General features: G+C 40.0%; 1 protein-coding gene across 1 annotated transcript in view; it reads left to right on the top strand.

Annotated features, from left to right (window-relative positions):
* Positions 1–20,482, top strand: part of tmem266 (transmembrane protein 266) — a 31,978-nt gene continuing 11,496 nt past the window's right edge. The window contains exons 1-4 of the mRNA XM_075469865.1: positions 1–612; positions 1,942–2,046; positions 6,800–6,988; positions 19,602–19,756. Of these exons, the coding sequence (XP_075325980.1) occupies positions 2,033–2,046; positions 6,800–6,988; positions 19,602–19,756 (358 nt within the window). The 5' untranslated portion in view covers positions 1–612; positions 1,942–2,032. The remainder of the gene's footprint in view (positions 613–1,941; positions 2,047–6,799; positions 6,989–19,601; positions 19,757–20,482) is intronic.

The raw sequence follows: 20,482 nt of genomic DNA, 5'->3' as shown, positions 1-20,482 counted from the left end.
AGAGGTGAAGTGAAGCGAGAGCGGTTTTTTTTCTACGTCGACGCTTCCATGGTGGCACAGAAACAGGGATGTATGCAGCTTCTAACGACTTGTCTATTGTGAACTACATTTAGTCTTAATTTGTCGGCATTATGCATGTCTCTTGTAAATTGTACTCCACTTTCTCTGCGTTGACGACGCCGCTCATCACACATCTGTAAGTGGTGGAATCCCGTTTTCAGCACCTGGACAGCTCCTGGTTGCGAACCTCTTCTTTTTATCGGGCACATGGAGTCCCTGATGTGATTGTGGGGGAAGCCCTGCAAGCACATTATGCCTCCCCCCGAACATGTCGTTATCTCCGTGATTCAGTGTCAGCCTCGTCGTCTCCACTGAAGGATGGTGCTTAGAGTCGGAAGGAAGTGTTTTCATCGAGTGCTATCCTTGGAGAGGCGATACGGGTGCGTGGCCACCGCAAATTTACAGCTAATCGCAGCCCACACACAACAAGACCCGAGCTTCCCTCACATTGATCATCATCGGCGAGGAGGGAGATATTACCATCATCACCACTGCGAGGGCAAAGGAGTCACGATCATACTTTACACAATGTAGAGAAGGAAAACACATCAGGTTAGTGTGTCTTTGTGTATATCTTTTAAAGGTAATTCAAAGCCCAAAGGTGATTGATGTGCTTGTGTTGGTTTTAACACAAGCAAGAATTAGGTTGAATGGCCCCACAGTGCGAAAATGAAAATGTTAACAGCCCCATAACTGTTTATGCAGCTGGTGGGAAATGATTGCAATTGCCTCCCCGTTGCATTAAATGCTGAAAGCATGGACAGAAATGGCCCACGGTAATTGTTAGACGAAATGAAACAGCCCAGTAAAATGTGCTGTCTTTGTGGACAATCATCTCCACTAATGAAACACTTACTGCAGGCTGTAGGATTTGTAATTAGGGGCAACTCAAGATGCTCATTGTTGAAATTCAATCTATCTGATAAATGACGATTTGCTCAATTCTAGAAATACTTTGCTGGGCAATGGACTATCTTTTTGGATCACAGTGAGTCCATACAATCACCAAGTGTTTCACAGTGTGTTAACCTCTTTGACTTTCGGCTCCCCTAATATCATCCCAAAGTCTATATTTTGGGTGCTGCAGTGTAACTATATCACTCCTAGCCTTTGAATGACCTGCATTGATTTGTCCTGAGTAGCATTTAATCTGCTTTGCTTCACCACATTACTCTGCCATGGCTGCGAATGCTGACTCCTCACCCCTGAATCTCTAAAGCTGTGTGCTTTGCCTCGGTGTCACCCTACCTCAAACTCATCATGTCTAAACCACAAGGACATACAAACAATGTTTAATGATTTGAGTCATACTCTATAAGCTGATTTCCTACTTATATTAGTCAACATGTCATTTTAAACCAGTAGCTACACGTGTGACTTTCCATGTCTGTTAAGCAGCTGGATTGGGCTTTCACTAAAAACGGCTCGGACATCAATGGCTCTCTGTGCTGTGGCACAAAGAGTTAGCCTCCTGCTGTACTTGCTATGCAAGAGGTGTGGTGTTCCTCAGCCCCTGATTCATGGAGCGGAGCGTAGATTGGAGGAGATTTAAAATCCATTACAGTTTAGTGCTCCCCAGGAAAATAGTTAAACAGTGCAGAGCTAAAGCCACTCTTAGGACGGGGTGCCTTCAGGAAAAGCACAAGCACTGATATTTCACTGATCATTCTGAGTGCATTTGTGCTTTTCTGAGGCATACTGTGTATGTGTTTAATAATTCTGAGAGCAAGGGTTTGTTTTTGACCACGGAAATGTCAGTTGGTAAAAAAATCTACCCACAAGATCTCTCAGCAGCTGTTGTGGAGCTTTTAATCTTATCCCACATGGTTGGCCTCTGTCAGTTTTAAATACCTTGCACTTTTGTATTTTCTGTACTTATAGGTGTGGTAGGAGCCAGGTCCCTGCAGTGGTAAAATCATATTTCACACTTGGGGTCATTTAGTGTGGACATTTGCAGCAACAAGATCTTGACATGAGCAACACGCAGTAAGTATACCACCTGCTAGTCTTGTTTGAAACCATGTGTGAGAATATGAAATTTTGAATCTCTGTCCATGAACATGCAGACTTATTCAAAGGGAATCTCAAGTAGGCAGGTCCTACTTAGCAGAATGGGACCTGCATATTCTCATGTCCCTCCTGTGAGTTATTCTGAACAGAAATCAGCGGGAAATTGTATCTGAGAGTGCGAGTACAACTGGCCACCTCTTGTCTCTGCTGGCTTCACTTAGCATTCAGGAGAGATGCTCACGTGTCATCTTCTCTTATTAATAATTGCTCTGTGTGTGGTCCTCCAGACAGTCCCCGCATTCTGATTACAGTAGGAGTAGGACCGGGGCTAAGAGAAGGGAAAGGGGAGGGAGCTGAGTGGGATGTGAAGTGGAGTAGTGTGGAGTGGAGTGAGAGGTGAATGCAAAGTGTGTTCAGTCAGCTGCATCTTCTGCAAAGCACAGGATGCTGCTTGCAACCAACAGGGACTTCTGTCTGGGCCTCGGACCAGCGGATTAGTGCAGCTAATGGTTAATACTAGTACATTTTTAAAGAGTAAAACTGATGCAAATAATCTGCACCCAAATAATAGAATGTGTTTGACTGTTTGCTAGTACAGAAGCACAATTTAATGCTGCTGAGTGCTGGTGCCTCGCAATATAGTGACAGATGGGAAACTCTCATGCAGAGAAAGGTTTTTGGAATTTACTTTTTACCCCTGCTCTCTTAGAGTTGATGCTCCTGTAAACCCTCCCTTTCCCCTTTCTGCCTGTAGCATTGTAGTATCTCCACTCTGGAAGCAGTTGATGGCACGATGGGAAAATATTAGATGCTCCAATACAGCAAACTGAAGGGGGAAATATTTATACAGCTCTCAAGCATAATTTTTCATAGAAAAGATACAGAAACCCCAATGAGCCTGTACTCATTAGGCTTGACGCCTATAGACGTGATTTAGGTAGAACTTTTATCAATTTTCAGAATGATAAATTCTGATTAACAATTCATGATTTAAAGTAGTCTCTGTGTTCATATATTATTATTCACATTTGAAAATATTGTGCGTCACAATTTAGAAATGTAGATGTGCATGTTCATGGATGAAACCAACAATTTCCTGAGATCAACCCTTCTTTTTTAGATACCTTTTCTATTGCACTGAATTGAGAGCTGGGAATGCCTCATGCTGAGTACTTCATTCTGAACACCTTTTCTCTCAGTGCTCTTTTCCTCCCCCACCCCAATCTTCTGCTCATCACTGATGTCCCTGTTTCTGACCTCATCGACCTCAGTCAGGTCCACCAACACGGCAAAGTTAATCTCTGTGTTCTTGACTGGAACATCAAGTTTTATCACACCAGCTGGGAAAATCATTGTCAGTCGGGGGGCAGCTGCCATTGTTTCACATACTTACTGTACAAGTTCAGGTATCTGCTGTTGAACAATATGCATCCTCAAATGAATTTGAAAACCCGCAAATGAAAGCATAATTTTAGGGATCATTTGCGTTCTCTGTATCCTCTTCAAAATGTGCAGTGATTTATGGGGCTGTAACACAGTTTAAGTCTGTAAATGAATAACTTAACAGCAGAGTTTTAAGAATCTGCCAATATTACTTGTTAGTTGTTGCCTTAGTTGTTTCTCATTTTTAACAAAACATATGAAAAGAAAGAGACCAACAATTGCTTGCACCTATGAAAAAGTTTTTTTTAGCCAAAGCCCGATGCACTGTAGCATATTCTTCTGTGCAACATAATTTTTCTCACAATTGTGGGATGCACTCCTCTAGAATAAAACACCTGGATATTGTAGTTTATTTTGAGTCAATGTCATATCCTCTGCTGGTGCAATAGAGCAGTGGAAATGTGAATATCCCCCCCATTTCTTAAATAAATTTTTTTTTTTTTAAATCTCTGTTAGAAGCTTTGCTCTGCTGTGCACCAAGAAATGACCAAGTGTCCCAAATAAACTTGTAAGACGGAGCAGCTAGACTATAGACAGCTAGCCCTAAATATCATGGCAGTGAGCACTCGGAATGACAATGAAACCGATGCCCTTCGTAAACCAACAATTCATGCTGAAGCAGCACTTTAAAATCCGTTGAAATGTGAGAGGCAGAAAGTTGAGTCCTCAGAATAGATGATTTAAAGTCTTCCCCTATATCACTTTGACAGAATGTCATAACAGTGCATTTGATCATTTTTGTTTTCAATTTTTAGGATCACAAGGTATCATAATTCATGACTGATATTTTTGATTTGATTTTAGTTCAGTAGTTAACAGTATTTAACATAAACGCCTCATCTTAACACTGCTGTAAGATTCACATTAAGGCTATAAGACATGTTAACAAAGGTATCTCGCAGTACAGGAATTTAAAATATTTTGAACTGACTCACAACTGCCTAAACTAGAAAGTTATTATCTGCCAACAGAGAAGATGGATGCAAATGTCAATAATCTCAAACCTCTCACCTACATTCACAGGCCTGACTATGTTTTATTCCTATGTATATACATGAATGTGCCACAGAGTTTTGAAATATTCTAACATTAAATATATACCAAAATACAAATTGGATATTTAGGCCAGACTCCAACTGGATTTAGTATTTGTTTTATCTTTGCCTGTTTTAGCCTTACAGACTAAAACTTCACTTACAGTAAACCTGTCCCAAGCATTGCAATCCATCTTAATGTCAGCAATGCAATCATCCTCGTGTATACTGGTGTACATACTTAGAGGAAATATATTTTTATCATTTTTCTGTTTAGGTTCAGCAATATTGTAATTCACTGGTTTTGAGTTCCTTTCTCACAAGAGGTTGCAGAAATCTGGTATGGATAAAAAGCCAGTTCAAACCTCAAAATCTCTGAAAATGCTGAGTCATGTATTGCTAAGGAGCTTCTTTGTAAAGGATGTTGTTTCAAGTTATACATATACATATAAAAGGAAGCCATCTAAACCTCAGTGTGTATTTTCTTGGCTTTAAATTCAAGGCTATATCCATCTTATAATGTTGTTACAAACAACGTTTAACAACCACACCATTGACATTAATTATTTCTGTTGCTCACCACATGGTGACTTATAGTGATGCCATAAAAAATGCTGGTGTAATGAATATGAATCGCTGATTCTCTAAAGGGAACAGCTCCTGACAGTAATTACACCAAGAAAGGAGAGGATCCTTAAAATACAAAATTCTTTTCATTAATGTTTGACATCTTTGACTTGTGCATTTCGTTTAATCTGCAATTAACAGTTAAGTTGCTCCTGTTTGAAGTTATGTTTTAATGTGTGTCAGAGTTGCATTTAGAAACGTTAAGAAGCGCAGGAACACTGTTTTCTTTGTCACACCTTTTCCCTGCAGCAATTAATGCTTTATGTTAACCACTTGCTTCCTTGTTGCGTTTGCTGTTGTGGCATACTTGAGCAAATGGCTGAGCCTTTAACTGGCTGCTGCTGGCTGTCCTTGTCTGTATTGTTGAAGGCAGCAGTGTTCAAATCTGAGGCTTCCACTCCCTCCCCAGGATGGCATCCAGCCATTTCACTGGGCTCGGCACATAATGGCTCCTGGCCCGCTTCGTGATAGTCTGGAAATGTGATTTTGATGCACTAAACAGTTTGTGTCTGTCATGAATGATTAGTGTCCTTGTTGCAGTCGGTCAAAGGTGCCAACTCCACAGAAAACACAGGGATGTTAAGGCGTGTATTTAAGTGGGCACAACACATCTATAGCTGCACTGACATACCGAAAGAGTCAGCAAGAAAAAGGAGCAAGGGACTTTGTTTTGTGCGGCCGTAAGAATAGGAAATGTTTTCAATCGTAGTCTTTAATGTTTAAAAATGTTACGTTGTCTTAACCTCCTATGTTAAGTATATAGTTGGGATTCTTGGTTTCCTGTGTGAATAAAAAAACAAACATTCATGAGACTCCCTGTTGGAGGTACTATCTAAGAAGTAAATCAAGGAACCAAAAGATCTTTTTTCCATTCTAGACCTACCTTCATTAACATTCATCTTAAAGGTAGGTCTGCTCAGTGGTCTCCTACTAACTGGTTTGTCCCATCTGTAGCACAGACATTGTAGAATTCACCATCGCTGTGGCTTTTGTTCTCCCTGTCCTTTAATCAATGCCTTCGTATACTGATAAGTACTCCAGTTATTGATGTCTCTACACTGGCCTGCAGCCAAGCAATGTGAGCCTCCTGTTCCAGGGTGACTTCTCCTTGTCTGCTATTGGCTGAGCTTGAAGGATGGCAGCCCTCCCAACACATTCAAGTTCATTGGCAGATAAAACGATACCTCTGCTGGTTCTGCCAAATGTAGCTAACTTCACATTGAGAATTTGGAGAAAAACTTGTGAAAAAGATGTTGTGCATTAATCTTAGCATTTAAGTATATTGAAATCAGGAGTTCATTGAAGGTTTATCAAACTTACTTTACTTCTTTCGACATTATTTGAACATTGATTGATCAAGCCTATATTTTTAATAAATATTTTTAAATTAATATATTTTATATTATATTTTTATGAATATTTTAATTAAATGTTTTGAATTCGGATGTTTTATTATGTTTGACATTGTGTGAAGTACTGGTCAGTACTGATTGTTTTCTGACCCAAACCAAGTGAAGTCATTGGCTAAAGCCATCTGGAAAGAAACGTGCAAAAACCATCTATCCAAAACCTCAGATATCTGACTGTATTGCTGCTTTGATTGTGGTGTGTGTTGTGTGTCCCAGGGCTCCTCCCCAGGCTGGAGCCTCGGAGCTGGAGGTCATATCCCAGCAGGTGGAGGAGGACAACCAGTGTGTGGCTCCGGTCCAGTTGGTCAGCTTTGCCTACAGAGACTTGCCTTTGGCGGCCTTGGACATATCTCTTGCTGGATCCCAGCTCATCTCTAACCCAGATGAGGAGGACAACAGAGAGGGGTAGGCTTCGTCACTTTCACCTTTCGCTTCCCTTCACTGAGGTTATGAGAGTGCGTAACCGGCACAACCTGAACGGCAACCTTAACGTGGTAATGTTAAGAAGAAGGCACTGCATTTAAAGAATCTAAAATTACATCAAAATCAACACTTTATTATCAACTTTATTTCTTGTCTTTTGATTAATATCAAAGAGTGTGCGATTTGAATAAAATTGTAACAAATGAGGAGCAAGATTATCAATGAAATCTTTACATAATTAATTTGTATACTACGAAGCCCCAAAATCTAATTACATATTGATTGATGTTCTGGATATTTGCCTACACAGTTAAGATACAAGAGCCATTGTGTCTACTTTTTGAGTCAAAGTGCTACATTCCTAATTAAGGCAGAATTGCAATTACTGCAATCTATAATCTACCCTGCCAGCGAAAGCTCTCCTGTCACTCCTTTCATTGCTCGTTACTGCACATGGTAATTACACCTGGTGTATTGAATCGGGCCTCGTTTAATACTTGAGTCAGTGAAATCAGGATATTTGGCAATAAATTCATGAGTGTCATCATGTTAAATGGGTATTGTTTCCACTTGTTTCAGCTCAATGACACAGCAATTTTCTCCATCATGCAGGTTTCTGTTCACAATGCTGATTACCGGCAGGAAAAAAAGAGTGTTGTTTGTATCCTGGCTTTCCTGAAATGTCAGAGCCTTGTGGCAGCACTGTCTATACCCATGAGGCCGGTTTGTTCTGGGCTTGTGGTTTTATTTTTTCACTTTTTTTTTTTTTCCTCATCACCATAGCACCATGCTGCAGCCCCAGTGTTCTCAGGACAGGACACACCCCTCCCTGAGCACCCCTGTAGCAAGTGTCCATGGCTCTCCACTCAGGAAGCGTGACTCACAATGCTCTTGGCGTGCTGCGATGCTGGCACCCATGCAGAAAAAGTAGACAAACAGCATAAGCTTAATTAAAGCATCCGGCATGTCGCCATCCAAGCCCCGGTGTGGCAGCTGACCGTGTCCGGCTGGACTTTGCCTGGTTTGGCCTGGTTCAGGCTGATTGCTCTGTGGGATGGAGGGCAGGGACAGATGGGTCCTGTCCCAAACACCCACTCCATTAGCTCTCCTCAAATCTTACTCACTCTCTTGCTCTCAAAGCGTACAAAAACACACATTTATAGCAGTGCAACAGCAAAGGGCAGGATCTGACACCCCAATAAAAATATCATCACAGCGGGCTTCCCGATGTGACACCATATGATACTTTGTTCTCCTGGGATTTGGCATTGAGCAGTGGAAAAATCCTGGACTGTCAAGGCATGGAGAAAGCATGAATATCAACAATGTAAACATTTTATATCTTGTGAAAAGTCAAGAGGCGATGATTGTGTTTGGTGAAACTTACACCTCAGAGACAAAGGGAGGTGGATGTATTCAGAAAATTTTGAAAAACTCTGCAATCTCTCACACATGTGAGTGCCACAGTATGTTCGATGAGCTTCTCTGATTGGAATTCCTGATTTTCAAGTCACAGGCATTCCAAAACGCACTTGTCACTGCAGTTTTATGCACTCATTTATCTTTCGAACGAGACACTGGCTACGGCTGCCTTTGTGACTCAACTTTTTAACATCTAAGAAATGACACAAGGGCGGATGTGTTGTATGCTGCATGATATTAACTGCTCGAGTCTACAGATGCAGTTTCATGGGGATCCTTTTACTGTCGATGCTGTAGATTAACCTCTGCAGTATGTAAACGATCGTGAACAAGAATGTGAACCTTCCTTTGTTGCCTCACCAGAGGTGCTGCAGTGGCTCTATGCTTCAGTTCTGGTAATGATAAAAAAAAAGTTTGTTTCACAGTCTTCGATGACCTGCATTCCCTGCATTCCATTGCTATAACATCCTTCCTAGTTACGCTCTTTTTTTGTTGTTGTTCAAGCACGGCTTTCTGGCATTAAACTGAACAGAATGCTTTTCTACAGTAATCAGAGACAGGAAAACAGACCCCTTTTCTGTTCTACAAAGCTTCAACGTATTTGTAGAAGAAGGTTGTTTGGTTTGGTTTCGTATTAGTGTAGAAAAAAAAAAAGGGAAAACACACCATAGATGCACATTTAGTCTTGCATAGCAGCTTTGCGTGGTCCTTTATTAGGATATGTGGGTGACTGTGTAGGAGGTGGATGTTCTTGTGGACTACAAGGAGTACACACAGTTCTTGCAGATTGTGTGCAGTGATGAGCTAGATGGAATTATTAATAGAAAGGTGAGGGTGGTGGCTTGCGGTTGAAACAGAGTATGAGGAATGAAGATGTAAATCTGGGACATCCGGGGACAAATTTGGAACGATAAGTCCTTAAAGAGTGACTTCTGCTGAATTTGGGGGAATCAAATTGAGAAAGGATGTAAGTAACTCAAGAACTGCAGTAAAGAAAAAGAATCAAGTAGTTGCACTCGACTTGACTATATTTCAGAGAAAATATTGTACATTTCCAAATATCTCAAACATATATAAACAACATATTAGCAGTTTAGTGAAAGGTTCACAGAAAATTAATCGGAATCTATTTTTGTTTGAAAATTGAAAATGAAAAACATCAAAATTTCTAAGTTTCATATTTTCAAATCTATAAATTTACATTGTAATGGGTAAATCTGAGTTGTTTTTAAATTTGTATAAAACATTATTAATAGTAAATTAGATAATGGAGAAATGAATCAATGGATTAAACTATTCATTAGTTACATGCATGATGTCATGTAATAATTCTAACAATTCTAACAGTCTGACGTTGGCGCTTTAAAATACAGTTTCCCAATAATACATTTCTTTTACTAAAGAACACTTATTTGCATGGCTACTATATGTGAAAGAGTAGGGAATTGTACAGTGTTGCAAAAAAGTCTTGGAATATTATGTCCGCCACTAAGAAACTGAAACTTAAGAGAGTAATTGTCCTGAGTGACTGTCACTACCCATTGCTCTCACAGAGGTTGCATTGATCCCGTTCACCACACTGTGGGAATAACCTAGCATGACTGAGAGACCTGACGAATCTTGACTTTGCATTAATCAAATCTTCATTTCACAAATGCATGAGGATTTTTCTGGTCAATTACAGAAATACATCACACCACATGGAATCTATCTAGCCACTGTTTTAAGCTCAGACTTGCTTTGCTTCACTTGATATTTGAATTGGCCATTGAGGGCCACTATTTCTACAGTTACTTTGTTGGAGCAATATTCAGCCGCAATTAGTCTGTGTTATGAGACCACTGTTTTGCGTGTTGTTAACACCTTTTAAAATTAGATGGACGAGCTACCGCTAGATTCTACCCTCAATTACTTCATTATTGTCCCATTTCTACTGTTGTATTATTAGATGCTTCAATGATGATAATGTTAATAATAATAAGAAGAACATTTTCACATTTAGTCATGTTTTTAATCTAGTCAGCCCTGCAGCAACCAAGCAATGCATAGATAGGAAATAAGTATATGTTCAATACGCTAGCCAGCTTTTTTGTGTTGTGTTTGTGTGTACTTGTTTTTCTGTATCCATAAGGTCCAAAAACAAGGAGTCTGCTCTACTTGTGGGGTCCAGCATTTTCTGCAGGGACAATATGGTGGGCCCAACATATTCAAAAGTACCTTTGATGGTTTTTTGGTTTCATTGTTAGAGTTACAATTAGGTTAGGGCTAGGTGCAGGGTTAGGGTTAGGTATTCAGCTGTGATGGTTATGGTTACGGTGAGCAGCTAGGGAATGCATTTAGCCCATGGTGAATCACCATGTTTTATCATACTTCAACAACATTGCAGAATTTTCATCCGTTTAACCAAACGTCGTTATAATTTGCCAACACAAAGATCTGTTTTGAATGTGTGTCACTGTTACGGTCCATCTACAAAAATTTCAGATTACTTTATGCCACAGATAACACTTTATTAGGTACAGTGATAAGTAAAAGGAGACCTGGAGTTTGTTCTGACTCCCAGGTCAGCCTGCTGTCCACAGCAGCAGTAACATATGCCACTGATCTCTAGGGCCAGACTGAGAGGTGTGAGATGACAGACGGTTCACATGGGTCAACCTGCTGCTCTGACTGAAGAGGAGGTGGAGGACAGTAGAGATAGGAGAAATGGAGCAGATGACCTTCCTTAGCAGTTTCATTCACAAAGCTGCCATCTGTGGATCAAAAATTATTTGGCCACTCTTTTGTTTTCATGCTGCAATGTAGAGTGGGATTTTAACTGTGCAGTGCTGCATGGTGAAAACACAGTTGCTGGCTGAAATAGTGCTGGGTAAAATCTCAGCTATAAGCCAGGCTGCACTTATCTTATAATGTTCAAACTTGATCCCATCATTTTTTCCACCACATGACAGCAAGTCATAATCAGACCTGTGGGTTGAGAATGCCAAAGGTCGAAGTAAGCAGTAATTATTAGAACTGTAGAATACATCTATGAGGGGCATTGCTGGAGTCTAATATGAGACTCGGAAGCAATAGTATTTCATGGAGGTTTTGGAACCACTGCCATACTGTACCTGTTCTGTGCTGATGGATGTCTGAAAAGAGAGCAGGATTTCTCTTTTTTCCTCTCCCTTGAGTCCTTTTCAAACAAACACACACAGAAACAGTCCTCTCCATCAAATTGGCTCTCCTGCCTGGCACCGTGTGCGACACAATAGATGACATTTGAGTGCAGGGTTTGAGGGTTTGTTAATATTCACAGACATGCAAAGAGTGAGATTGCTTTTTAGGCCAAGAGCGAGGGAGATCAAGTGTCCTGGTGAAAACCTATTTATCAGAGACAGCTTGTCTGCTGCTCTGCACGCAGAGCCCCCATCCATCTCCATTTGTTTAGTATCTGTGGCCCATTTCTCTAGCAGAGGCTAGCACTGAGTCCCCTGTGCTAGATTGTTTTCCAGTGTACGATGCAAGGATTTCAGAGATAATGTCTAATTGTAGGAATGGGTAGAGTGGTTTAGTTATATTGGGAGGCGGTCACAATTTTTTCTAAATAAGATTAGAAGGACCCAGAAGCCACTCTAGATATTAAACTTTATTTATTGGTACCTGCATTTGATTACTCCATTTCATCTGATTTGTTAATTTACTGGAAGTGTTTGGTCATTCCCCAGGCTGGAAGCTACAAGAGACTTTTGTCAGTAGGAAATTAAATCTCACCAGTGATAACTAAGCTTTATTCTGTAAATGTATGGCTTTGCTGGTTTCCTTGCAGGGGATCTTAACCTCTTTTGTCTGTGATAACACAGATACCTCAACAATGATGCAGGAAAGCAGTGCAGTGATTTTTTTTTTTTTTTTTTTAGTTTTTTAGGCTTCTTCTGTGATTTTCAAGCAGCATGGGCAGTGGCCCCAACTTGTGCTATATCTGGAAATTGAAGCACTCAAGTTAGTAAAAAAAAACTTGTATCAGAGATTAAATATTTCTTCAAGAGCATAAAGTATGTTAAGGAACCGGTACAAGAGAGAGTGCTTGAACAGCCTGAATGAGATGAAGTGTTCCAATCTCTGCTGTTCACCAGCCTGCAGGCGCACAGTTGTGGTCCATTTTCCCCTGCCCGAGCCTGCTGAGTTCAGCAGATTGGTGTGAATCGGTTGAAATTTATACTGGAGGAACCATGGGGCTTTATAGTTATCAGAACAGAGGGAGAGAAACTGAGAGGAGACAGAGAGAGAGAAACAACTTCAATACAAAAGAAGTTTGGCAGCATTCCCATGTTTCACAAAATGGCTGTCAAAATAATCACTTTCATATGTACATATCAAGTAATCCTTTTACATCCTTTTTAAGGCATGTCTGTGTGCCTCTGAGAGGTACTGAAAATTAACAAGAATTCCCACAAGAAAATATTAGTGAAAGAAGAAATTTGATTCTGTATGAGTTAAAGTGTTTGCAGCAAAATGTAGTTAAAATGTCAAAGTAATAGTCCCGGGGTAGTCCTCCTGAAATGCTGAAATACAGTGTGGGTACTTTCAAATCTTTTTTTCAAAAACATCAATGGCAACTTTCGTTATTCTTGGGTGACGATACAGTTTTCAATTCCACAGGGTGAAAAATGGCAAATTAAGAAGTATAAAATATCTTTTGAATAAACAGGACTCTAGAATAACCATTCTTAGAATAGCACTGCTGCTCCCAACTAAAGATCCAAGCACAAAGTTTTGAAATTAATACTTTTCCTAAATCCTAAAAGCATTAGTGGTAAATGATTTGGTAATGATCAGAGCATTTTCAGATATGCCCGAACGTCTGTCTTATTCTAAAGGAAAATGTGAGAGTAAAGCCCTGATAGAAAATAGAAAATAATGTTAATTTCACGTTGACGACACCAGCCGGCTCAGTGTGGTGTGGTGTACGTCAGCAGTGTGTTCATGTGTTCAGATGCTTCTGAGATGAGGGGCTGTGTGTCTGCCTGCAGGCGGGGGAACTGTGTGAAGGCAAAACTTGTGCTGTTCTTATTGATAGTGGTTCAAATGAATAACTGATGAAAGACACATTTTTAGTATTGTTTCGTATCAGAGAATTCATTTTTGGTGACTGCATTGCAACATGTCACAGATCTTTACCCTGATGCTCTGAACTTTTTCCACTGAGCAAAGTTGATCTGTTGTAAAAGTACAATGAAGACACCCGTCAGCATCTTCACATGCACGGTTGAGTCGAGCTGCGGCCACAGCTCAGTTGGGCCATTTCACTTGACCACCGTCCCTGGATAGATTATTTATTTGTCTTTGCAGAAAATTGTTCTGTGCCATTGACAGTGCGTCTGATACAATTACTACTGACAGAGAAAAATACCTGGCCACAGAGCATAAACATAAAATGCTCTCAACAAAAGAATGGTAAAAAAGACGCATCATGTCTCTGTCGACTCTGAAATTCCTTAGCTTTCGCATAAAATAAAGCCTTTGCAGCCCCTTTTTATAGATGGCATCAGTATTCCAAGCCCATGTTAATTTGTCATCTATTATTGTTCCCAGGTATTTTTAATTCCCCACAACCTCAATCCCTTCCCCATTTATGACCATACTCTAGTGGATGTGACTCCCCGTCCTGAAATCAATTATCAGTTCTTTTGTCTTTTTTGCGTTGAGAAGAAGACAGCTGGACTTACACCAGTCTGCAAACTGGTCCACCCAGTCCCTATATAGCGTCTCATCGTTGTTGATTAACCCTACAATTGCTGTATCATCTGCGAACTTAATTGTGACATGATCAGCTGTGTTACTTCGGCATGCATTTGTATAGAGTGTAAACAAAACAGGTGAAATTACGCTCCCTTGTGGAGCCCCAGTGTTTGTTGAAATGGGGGGGGGGGGACACAGCCTTGTTTACCCTAACACACTGTGTCCTCTCAGTCAAAAAGGACTCAACCCATCTTATTATGTTCACATTTACACCTAGGTGCAACACCTAGGTCCCTGTAAAAGTAAACATGCACAGCAGGGGTATTGAGTTTTTGAAATATGTCTAACCCCATGACACTGTGAACTGTGTGATTAAAAATGTTCAAGTCAATCTGCCGCTTTTAACATTCTCTGTGGGAAATCATCGTATGCTGACGTAAATTTTCAGGGCTGATTTTCAGTCTCCATTTTTGATGCGTTTAGACTTCAGATTAAGATCAGAAGGTGCCTTGCTCAAGGGCACCTTGGCCATAACAAGGAACTGGACTGACACCCCTCCAGCTGTCAGTTCCACCAATCTTCTTGGGTGGCGGAAGTGGGAATTGAACCTGCCAACCTTCCAGTTATTGGACAACCCACTCTAACCACTGAGCCACGACCACCCTGTGGGACCAAAAGAAACAGAAATATTTGTGAATGTAAGCAGCTTTTGCTGGCTGTATCTGTATATACTTACACTTCACTGTTTTTCACAAGAAGATGCAAAAAGATGGAACCTTAGAGCACCCACAGAGCACCCAGGCCATTTGGGTTGAGAGTATACACAGAGAAGTGATTAGACACCTGGCAACAGTTAGTTCAGTTTTGAAAAACTTGATTTTAGTCAGAATAATCTGTTTATATGTATTTTAAAAGTTGGTGAGGCTAAAAGAAAAATAAGTTTTTTTTCTAATGTCATTTAAAAAAACAAAGAGTTATTTAAAGGACTGGAACAGAAGTGTGTGGCATCATTTTAGCCATTTTTAGGTAAGTGTTTGCAGTTGGTCTTTGTTTGTTTGTTTCTTTCATTATTTGTGTGTGTATGTGTGCGCGTTAAAATTGACACCTCAGCCTTTCACTCATTACTTCTGAATGAATTTCACCCACTTGCAGCCATCCATCTGTTAACCCATAAACACATACACAAACCAAGCACCACCTCTCTGATTTAATTTCCATTTAACACGTAGGTGCCTAATGAGTTTACCTTGTATTTTATCCTGTCTCACACTCTTTAGTCTGTGCCAGTCATCCTGCTTAATGTCTTTGTCCGCTTTGTCTGGCTGGAGTAGCCATTCTGCAGCCAGCATCATTTACGGCATGCCATCACTTCCATCACAGGTCACTATTGATCTAATGTCTCATGATCTAATCCTCTGGCTCTGCGCTGCTGCCAGACACACTTCGATCCTCCCTCAGTGTGTTACCATTGTTTGCTACCCTGCTGATGTCTTCATGAACTTGTCCGCACCGCACGCTAACCCACATATTTCATTTACTTCACACACAATGTTCTTTAAAAGTGTGTGTGTTTGTGTGAAATGTTTGCCTGTGCACTGACATATCTGTCCATGCGCAGTCTCTGGTATATTGCCCAGTTGATATGAACTTGCTCTGACCATCTTCCTCCTAGGCTTACTCCACCAATGAAGAAATCTCATTTCCTCATAAATACTTCAGGTCCTCAGTGTTCAAGGTTTAAAGTGATTTGCCTAAAATTAAGTTTCTGAGCTTGGAGTAATCCATCACTGCCATTTATTCTGCTTCCAGAGAGGGTTTTTCTTTACGGGTTTATTAAATTAATACCTTTTTTGCCAGGCTTGTGGGAAAGGTCTGAATGAATTATGATTTCACACAGTATGAGTGACATCGTGTTTTTTAAACCTGGAGGTGCAGTAAGTGAGCTATCTCTCTCTTTCTGTAGGGTGCGCTGCAAACTCGATCTTTTCACTAATGGTCCACAAATGTCCTGTGACTGGGTGTTAAACGTCTCATTGGGTAAATGTTTCTTTTCCTTGGCTCTTCTGCCCTGGCAGATGGGGTCGGACGTTCCATTGAAATAGAACGGTCCGGGGGAGAGTCTCCTTGGTATTTGCCAATGATACCATTACCCTTCACCCCCTTTTTGTCACCCCAGGTGTTGTGTTCCTAATCTGCTGGCTTTGGCAGGTGGCGAGGATTGTTGTAGAGAGCTGAGTGCACTTGGAAGAGAAATGACACAGTGTGGCCAAACTGCAGCCCCTCTTCTGACCTTGGTAAAGGATGGAAAGGATGTTTAGCTCTGTTACACCAGGGGCTCAGCTGCAACTGCAAATTTACTTCACACACATCTTAAAGAACAATTAAATTTTATTCCGAGACAACCCTGTTTCCAAAAACGTTTGAAGGCTGTGAGCAATATAAATAATGGAACTGTTTAAACCTAGTACAATAATACAATGAAAATAGTACAAACACAATATATCAAATGGTAAAACTGAGCGTTTGTGTTGTTGTTTTTTTACTTAGTATATTCTCATTTTACATTCGATGCAAGCTTCGTGTTTCATAAAAGAGACTTGTTTACCACTTTGTTGCATCACGTCCTTTTACAACACAATGAAAGCATTTGGGAACTGAGAAACTCAATTACTGTTTGCAAACCATTTTTTTTTATCATTCATTATTGATATAGCACTTAAACCACTCAACAGTTCAAGGCATCAATTTTTTCTTTTTTTTTGTTTCATAATGTTTTTTAGTGGGGTAAAGGTCTCGATTAGAAGCTGGTTTTCTTAGCACCTACAGAGCCTTGCTATTGTGATATATGCTTACTGTGGTTTTGCACAGTCTTTGTGAAAAAAGCTAAATCTTCCTTGAAAAAGATCTTATCAGGATGCCAGCATATGTTGCTCGAAACCCTTTATCGTGAACCATAAACTATGCCTTCATATACGTGCAAACTACCCATGTCCACTGATGCTGGTTTTGATTTGTAAACTGATAAGAATCCAGTCATTGCTGTTCCTCTTTAGTCCAGAAAACACAGCAACTATCATTTTTAAAAAGGAGAAGACATTTTTCTATTAGTCAGAGGTGTAGAGTTTGCCACATCTCTTCAATCCATCTTAGATGATTTTTGGCCTAAAGGAGGCAGTTATGTTTCTGAATTTTGTTTCTTAATGTTTCTTTCTTAGATAGAGATTTCAGTGACTGTCGTTTCCAGAAGGGTTCCTAAATATGTGCAGTTTTTATTCTACAACAGAATTGTGGTATACTGGAGGACCACAAACCATTCAGCTCTGGTTTTTGCCTTGCTCCTTTTGCACAGAAATATGTATGGATTCCTTAAATATACATTTGACAGCCACACAGGTTGTAAACAAGTTTAGATTTTAACCAAATTACAAAGACCTCGGAGACTAACTTTGAACTGAATATTCCTAATTAGGAACAATTTGAGTAACAATTGTGCCATTTGCATTCTATAAATTTTTTTCTCATATTCAAACAAAACAATTAGGGATATAGTTCCTTAACTCAATCTGCATTCGTTATTTCTTTATGAATTATTCATTCTTAACGTAATTTAATTTGTTTCTCCTATAAGATATGAAAGTGAAAGTCTTTTGGGGTTTGGGCTTCTTTTGGGACAAAACAACACCAAAATGAATGACTCAAGATTGAGTAATGTGAAATTCATGTGAATTTTACTGAAACGCATCACTTGACTACATTTTCTCAGGTTTTTCTCAAAGCAAATCAATAGGAACAACAGTTTTAAAAAACTGCCCAAAAAGACCTGAGTTATATGAAGTCAGAATCCTCCCTATAATGCAAAGTGCATCTCTCTCTGTTCATTTCCTCTCATTCTTCCTTCACCAACTCTCCATCCTTCCTCTCTGGCTCTCCCTTCATGTCTCTTTTGGATAAGTCCCAGAGCCTTTGAACTGACTGCTCCCTGCTTCCTCTCTTATAGTGTTTGCCTCTTTCATTCTGAGCTGAAGCAAGAAGAGTGTAAAGAGTTGTAAAAGAAAAACTGCATCTTCTCTCATCCTCCGACGGATATTGCTTGTAGCTTTCGTCTGTGGCGAAGGTAACAACATATAGCAGCTATTATCAAGGGAGCATGCTGGCTTTCTGAGTACTGACTCTGAGGGAGGACACCGACCCCATAAATGTATACACAGACGTGCAGGTGTTTTCCTTTATGGTGCACATCTGCATGGAATGCAAGAGGGTGGAAAAGCCATGCTTCTAAGTCAGTCAGCCACTGAAAATACTTGAAGCAGCAAGAAAGGACATTACCTAAAGCAAGTCTGACATTTACATCCTCAGATGCAGTGTACCTAGACAAGGAGCAAGCAATGGAAATAACAGTGTGTATAACACAGCACTGCTGGTTTCAGACATGGCTACTGATCCAAATTTCTCCCTCATCCCCTCATTCTGAACCTCTGTCAACTAAGCACACACATATATATAAATGTATAAAATTGATAAAGGCTTCATCATTCAGTTGAGATCTGTTTGGCTGTTTGGTAAATGCATTATCAAAATTAATCATATATAGCCCATATTTAATGCCAGCAGAGCAGCATCATTTGGTCTGCCTGCAAGCTGACCAGCTCTAGCTAAAATGCAACTAGTAAAGTCTACTCCCAGCTTGTTAGATAAACGGACATCCAGATGGGCTTTAAGCCAGCCAGGTTCACCCAGAGGCCTGTCTTGTTACCCAGAGTTGGGAGGGGAATCAAACACAAAAGAGAACGGGACACCTACTGAAGCAGCCATCACCCCCACCCCGCTACGAATGTTAAGATATTATGAGCATTGAACAAATTATTGCTGCCTATGCTCATGTTCTGCTGTGAGAAAAACAATTTACAGCTTGAATGTGGATTAAGGCAGATGTCACGTAATCTGTTTCCAGGAATAGACGCAAACCAACTAATGGCTGTTGTACGTAGAACGCTGCCTGATGATAACGTGAAAGGATGCATTTATTTCAGAGAAGGTTTCAAAAAAGGCAAGAATGTGCTTTAAAGGGAGACAAGGAAAAAGGGCTTGGGAGAAATTAAACCAATGTATTTATGGATTAATTTAATAATATTTCATTACTAATTGAAGTTGAATGCTTTACATTAAATGTAAAAATTAATTAATCTCAACATTGCCAAGCAGTTTTATGATTTGTTCACAAATACAAAAATATCCAATTGAAATAAGAATGTTAGCTTACATTGAATCTTTTATCTCATAATTTGTGTCTTGACGTTTCTTCTGTTTTAAAGATCTAACCTAATGTACATGTTGCTTTTCAGATCTGCATTCTACTCTAGTGTTAAATTTGAAATGACACCACATCAGATGGCACCATTTAAATCTGAACCATGAATCTCTGCATCCTCTTCTTTCTCTCCCGACTCAGGTCGAACTGGCTGAAGCCATGCTGTGGACGAAGGGCGGCGCTGTGGCAGGTCTGTCTGCTGTCAGCAGGGTTCAACTGTTTCCTGGTGGCCTGTGTCATCCTGGTGGTGGTGCTGCTGATACTGGAGCTCCTCATAGACACCAAGCTGTTGCAGTGTGAGTGACGGAAACCAAAATAATGTGGTTGAGAGTCTTTTTTTTTCTTTTTTTTTTTAAATGTATGGTTTGCAGTTTTGAGAGTGTATTTCTGTTGAAGTTACATTCATTCTAGACTAGAAATAGCATCCTTAGAGAGGGAGGAAAGTGGACTACTCAGCACATTTGTGTACTCGTTGTTATGCAAAGGTATTGAGTCAATGTATAGGTCCAATACTTGAGACAAGAGCTCTCTACAACTTAATTAGCATAAAAGCTAAGTAGCAGGAAGACCATGTTCTGACAGAGATAAAGCAATGAAGAAAACCAGCAAGTTGTTTTTGTTTTAATATAGCTAATTGTAACATTTTTGCTGTCAGTTTGCACATATTAAAGGAACATCGAAAGTCAGCAGTGATATACACCTTCACTATATTATGCAATACTGACTTAAATGATAGTACAAGATGTTTAAGCTGTCTTACTGCACGCAGGTCATATCAGCAGGACTCGCTTTAGAACAGAAAAAAGCTATTGTATCACAGGAAAAATGTGGTTAGAAATTGTCTTGCTGAAATAAACAAGGGCATCACATTGATGGCAGTATGCATTGTTCTTACATTAAATAGATATATGGTTCAGCATTAATGGAGCCTTCACAGGTGTGTAAGTTACCCACCACACCTTCATGGTTACTGGCTTTGAACTACGTCCATCTCTTGTCATCATTTCCCCAAAGAATTAAAA

This window comes from Odontesthes bonariensis, chromosome 7 (genome assembly GCF_027942865.1).
Source record: "Odontesthes bonariensis isolate fOdoBon6 chromosome 7, fOdoBon6.hap1, whole genome shotgun sequence".
Classification (NCBI taxonomy): domain Eukaryota; kingdom Metazoa; phylum Chordata; class Actinopteri; order Atheriniformes; family Atherinopsidae; genus Odontesthes; species Odontesthes bonariensis.
This window is presented reverse-complemented; position numbering and strand designations above follow the sequence as displayed.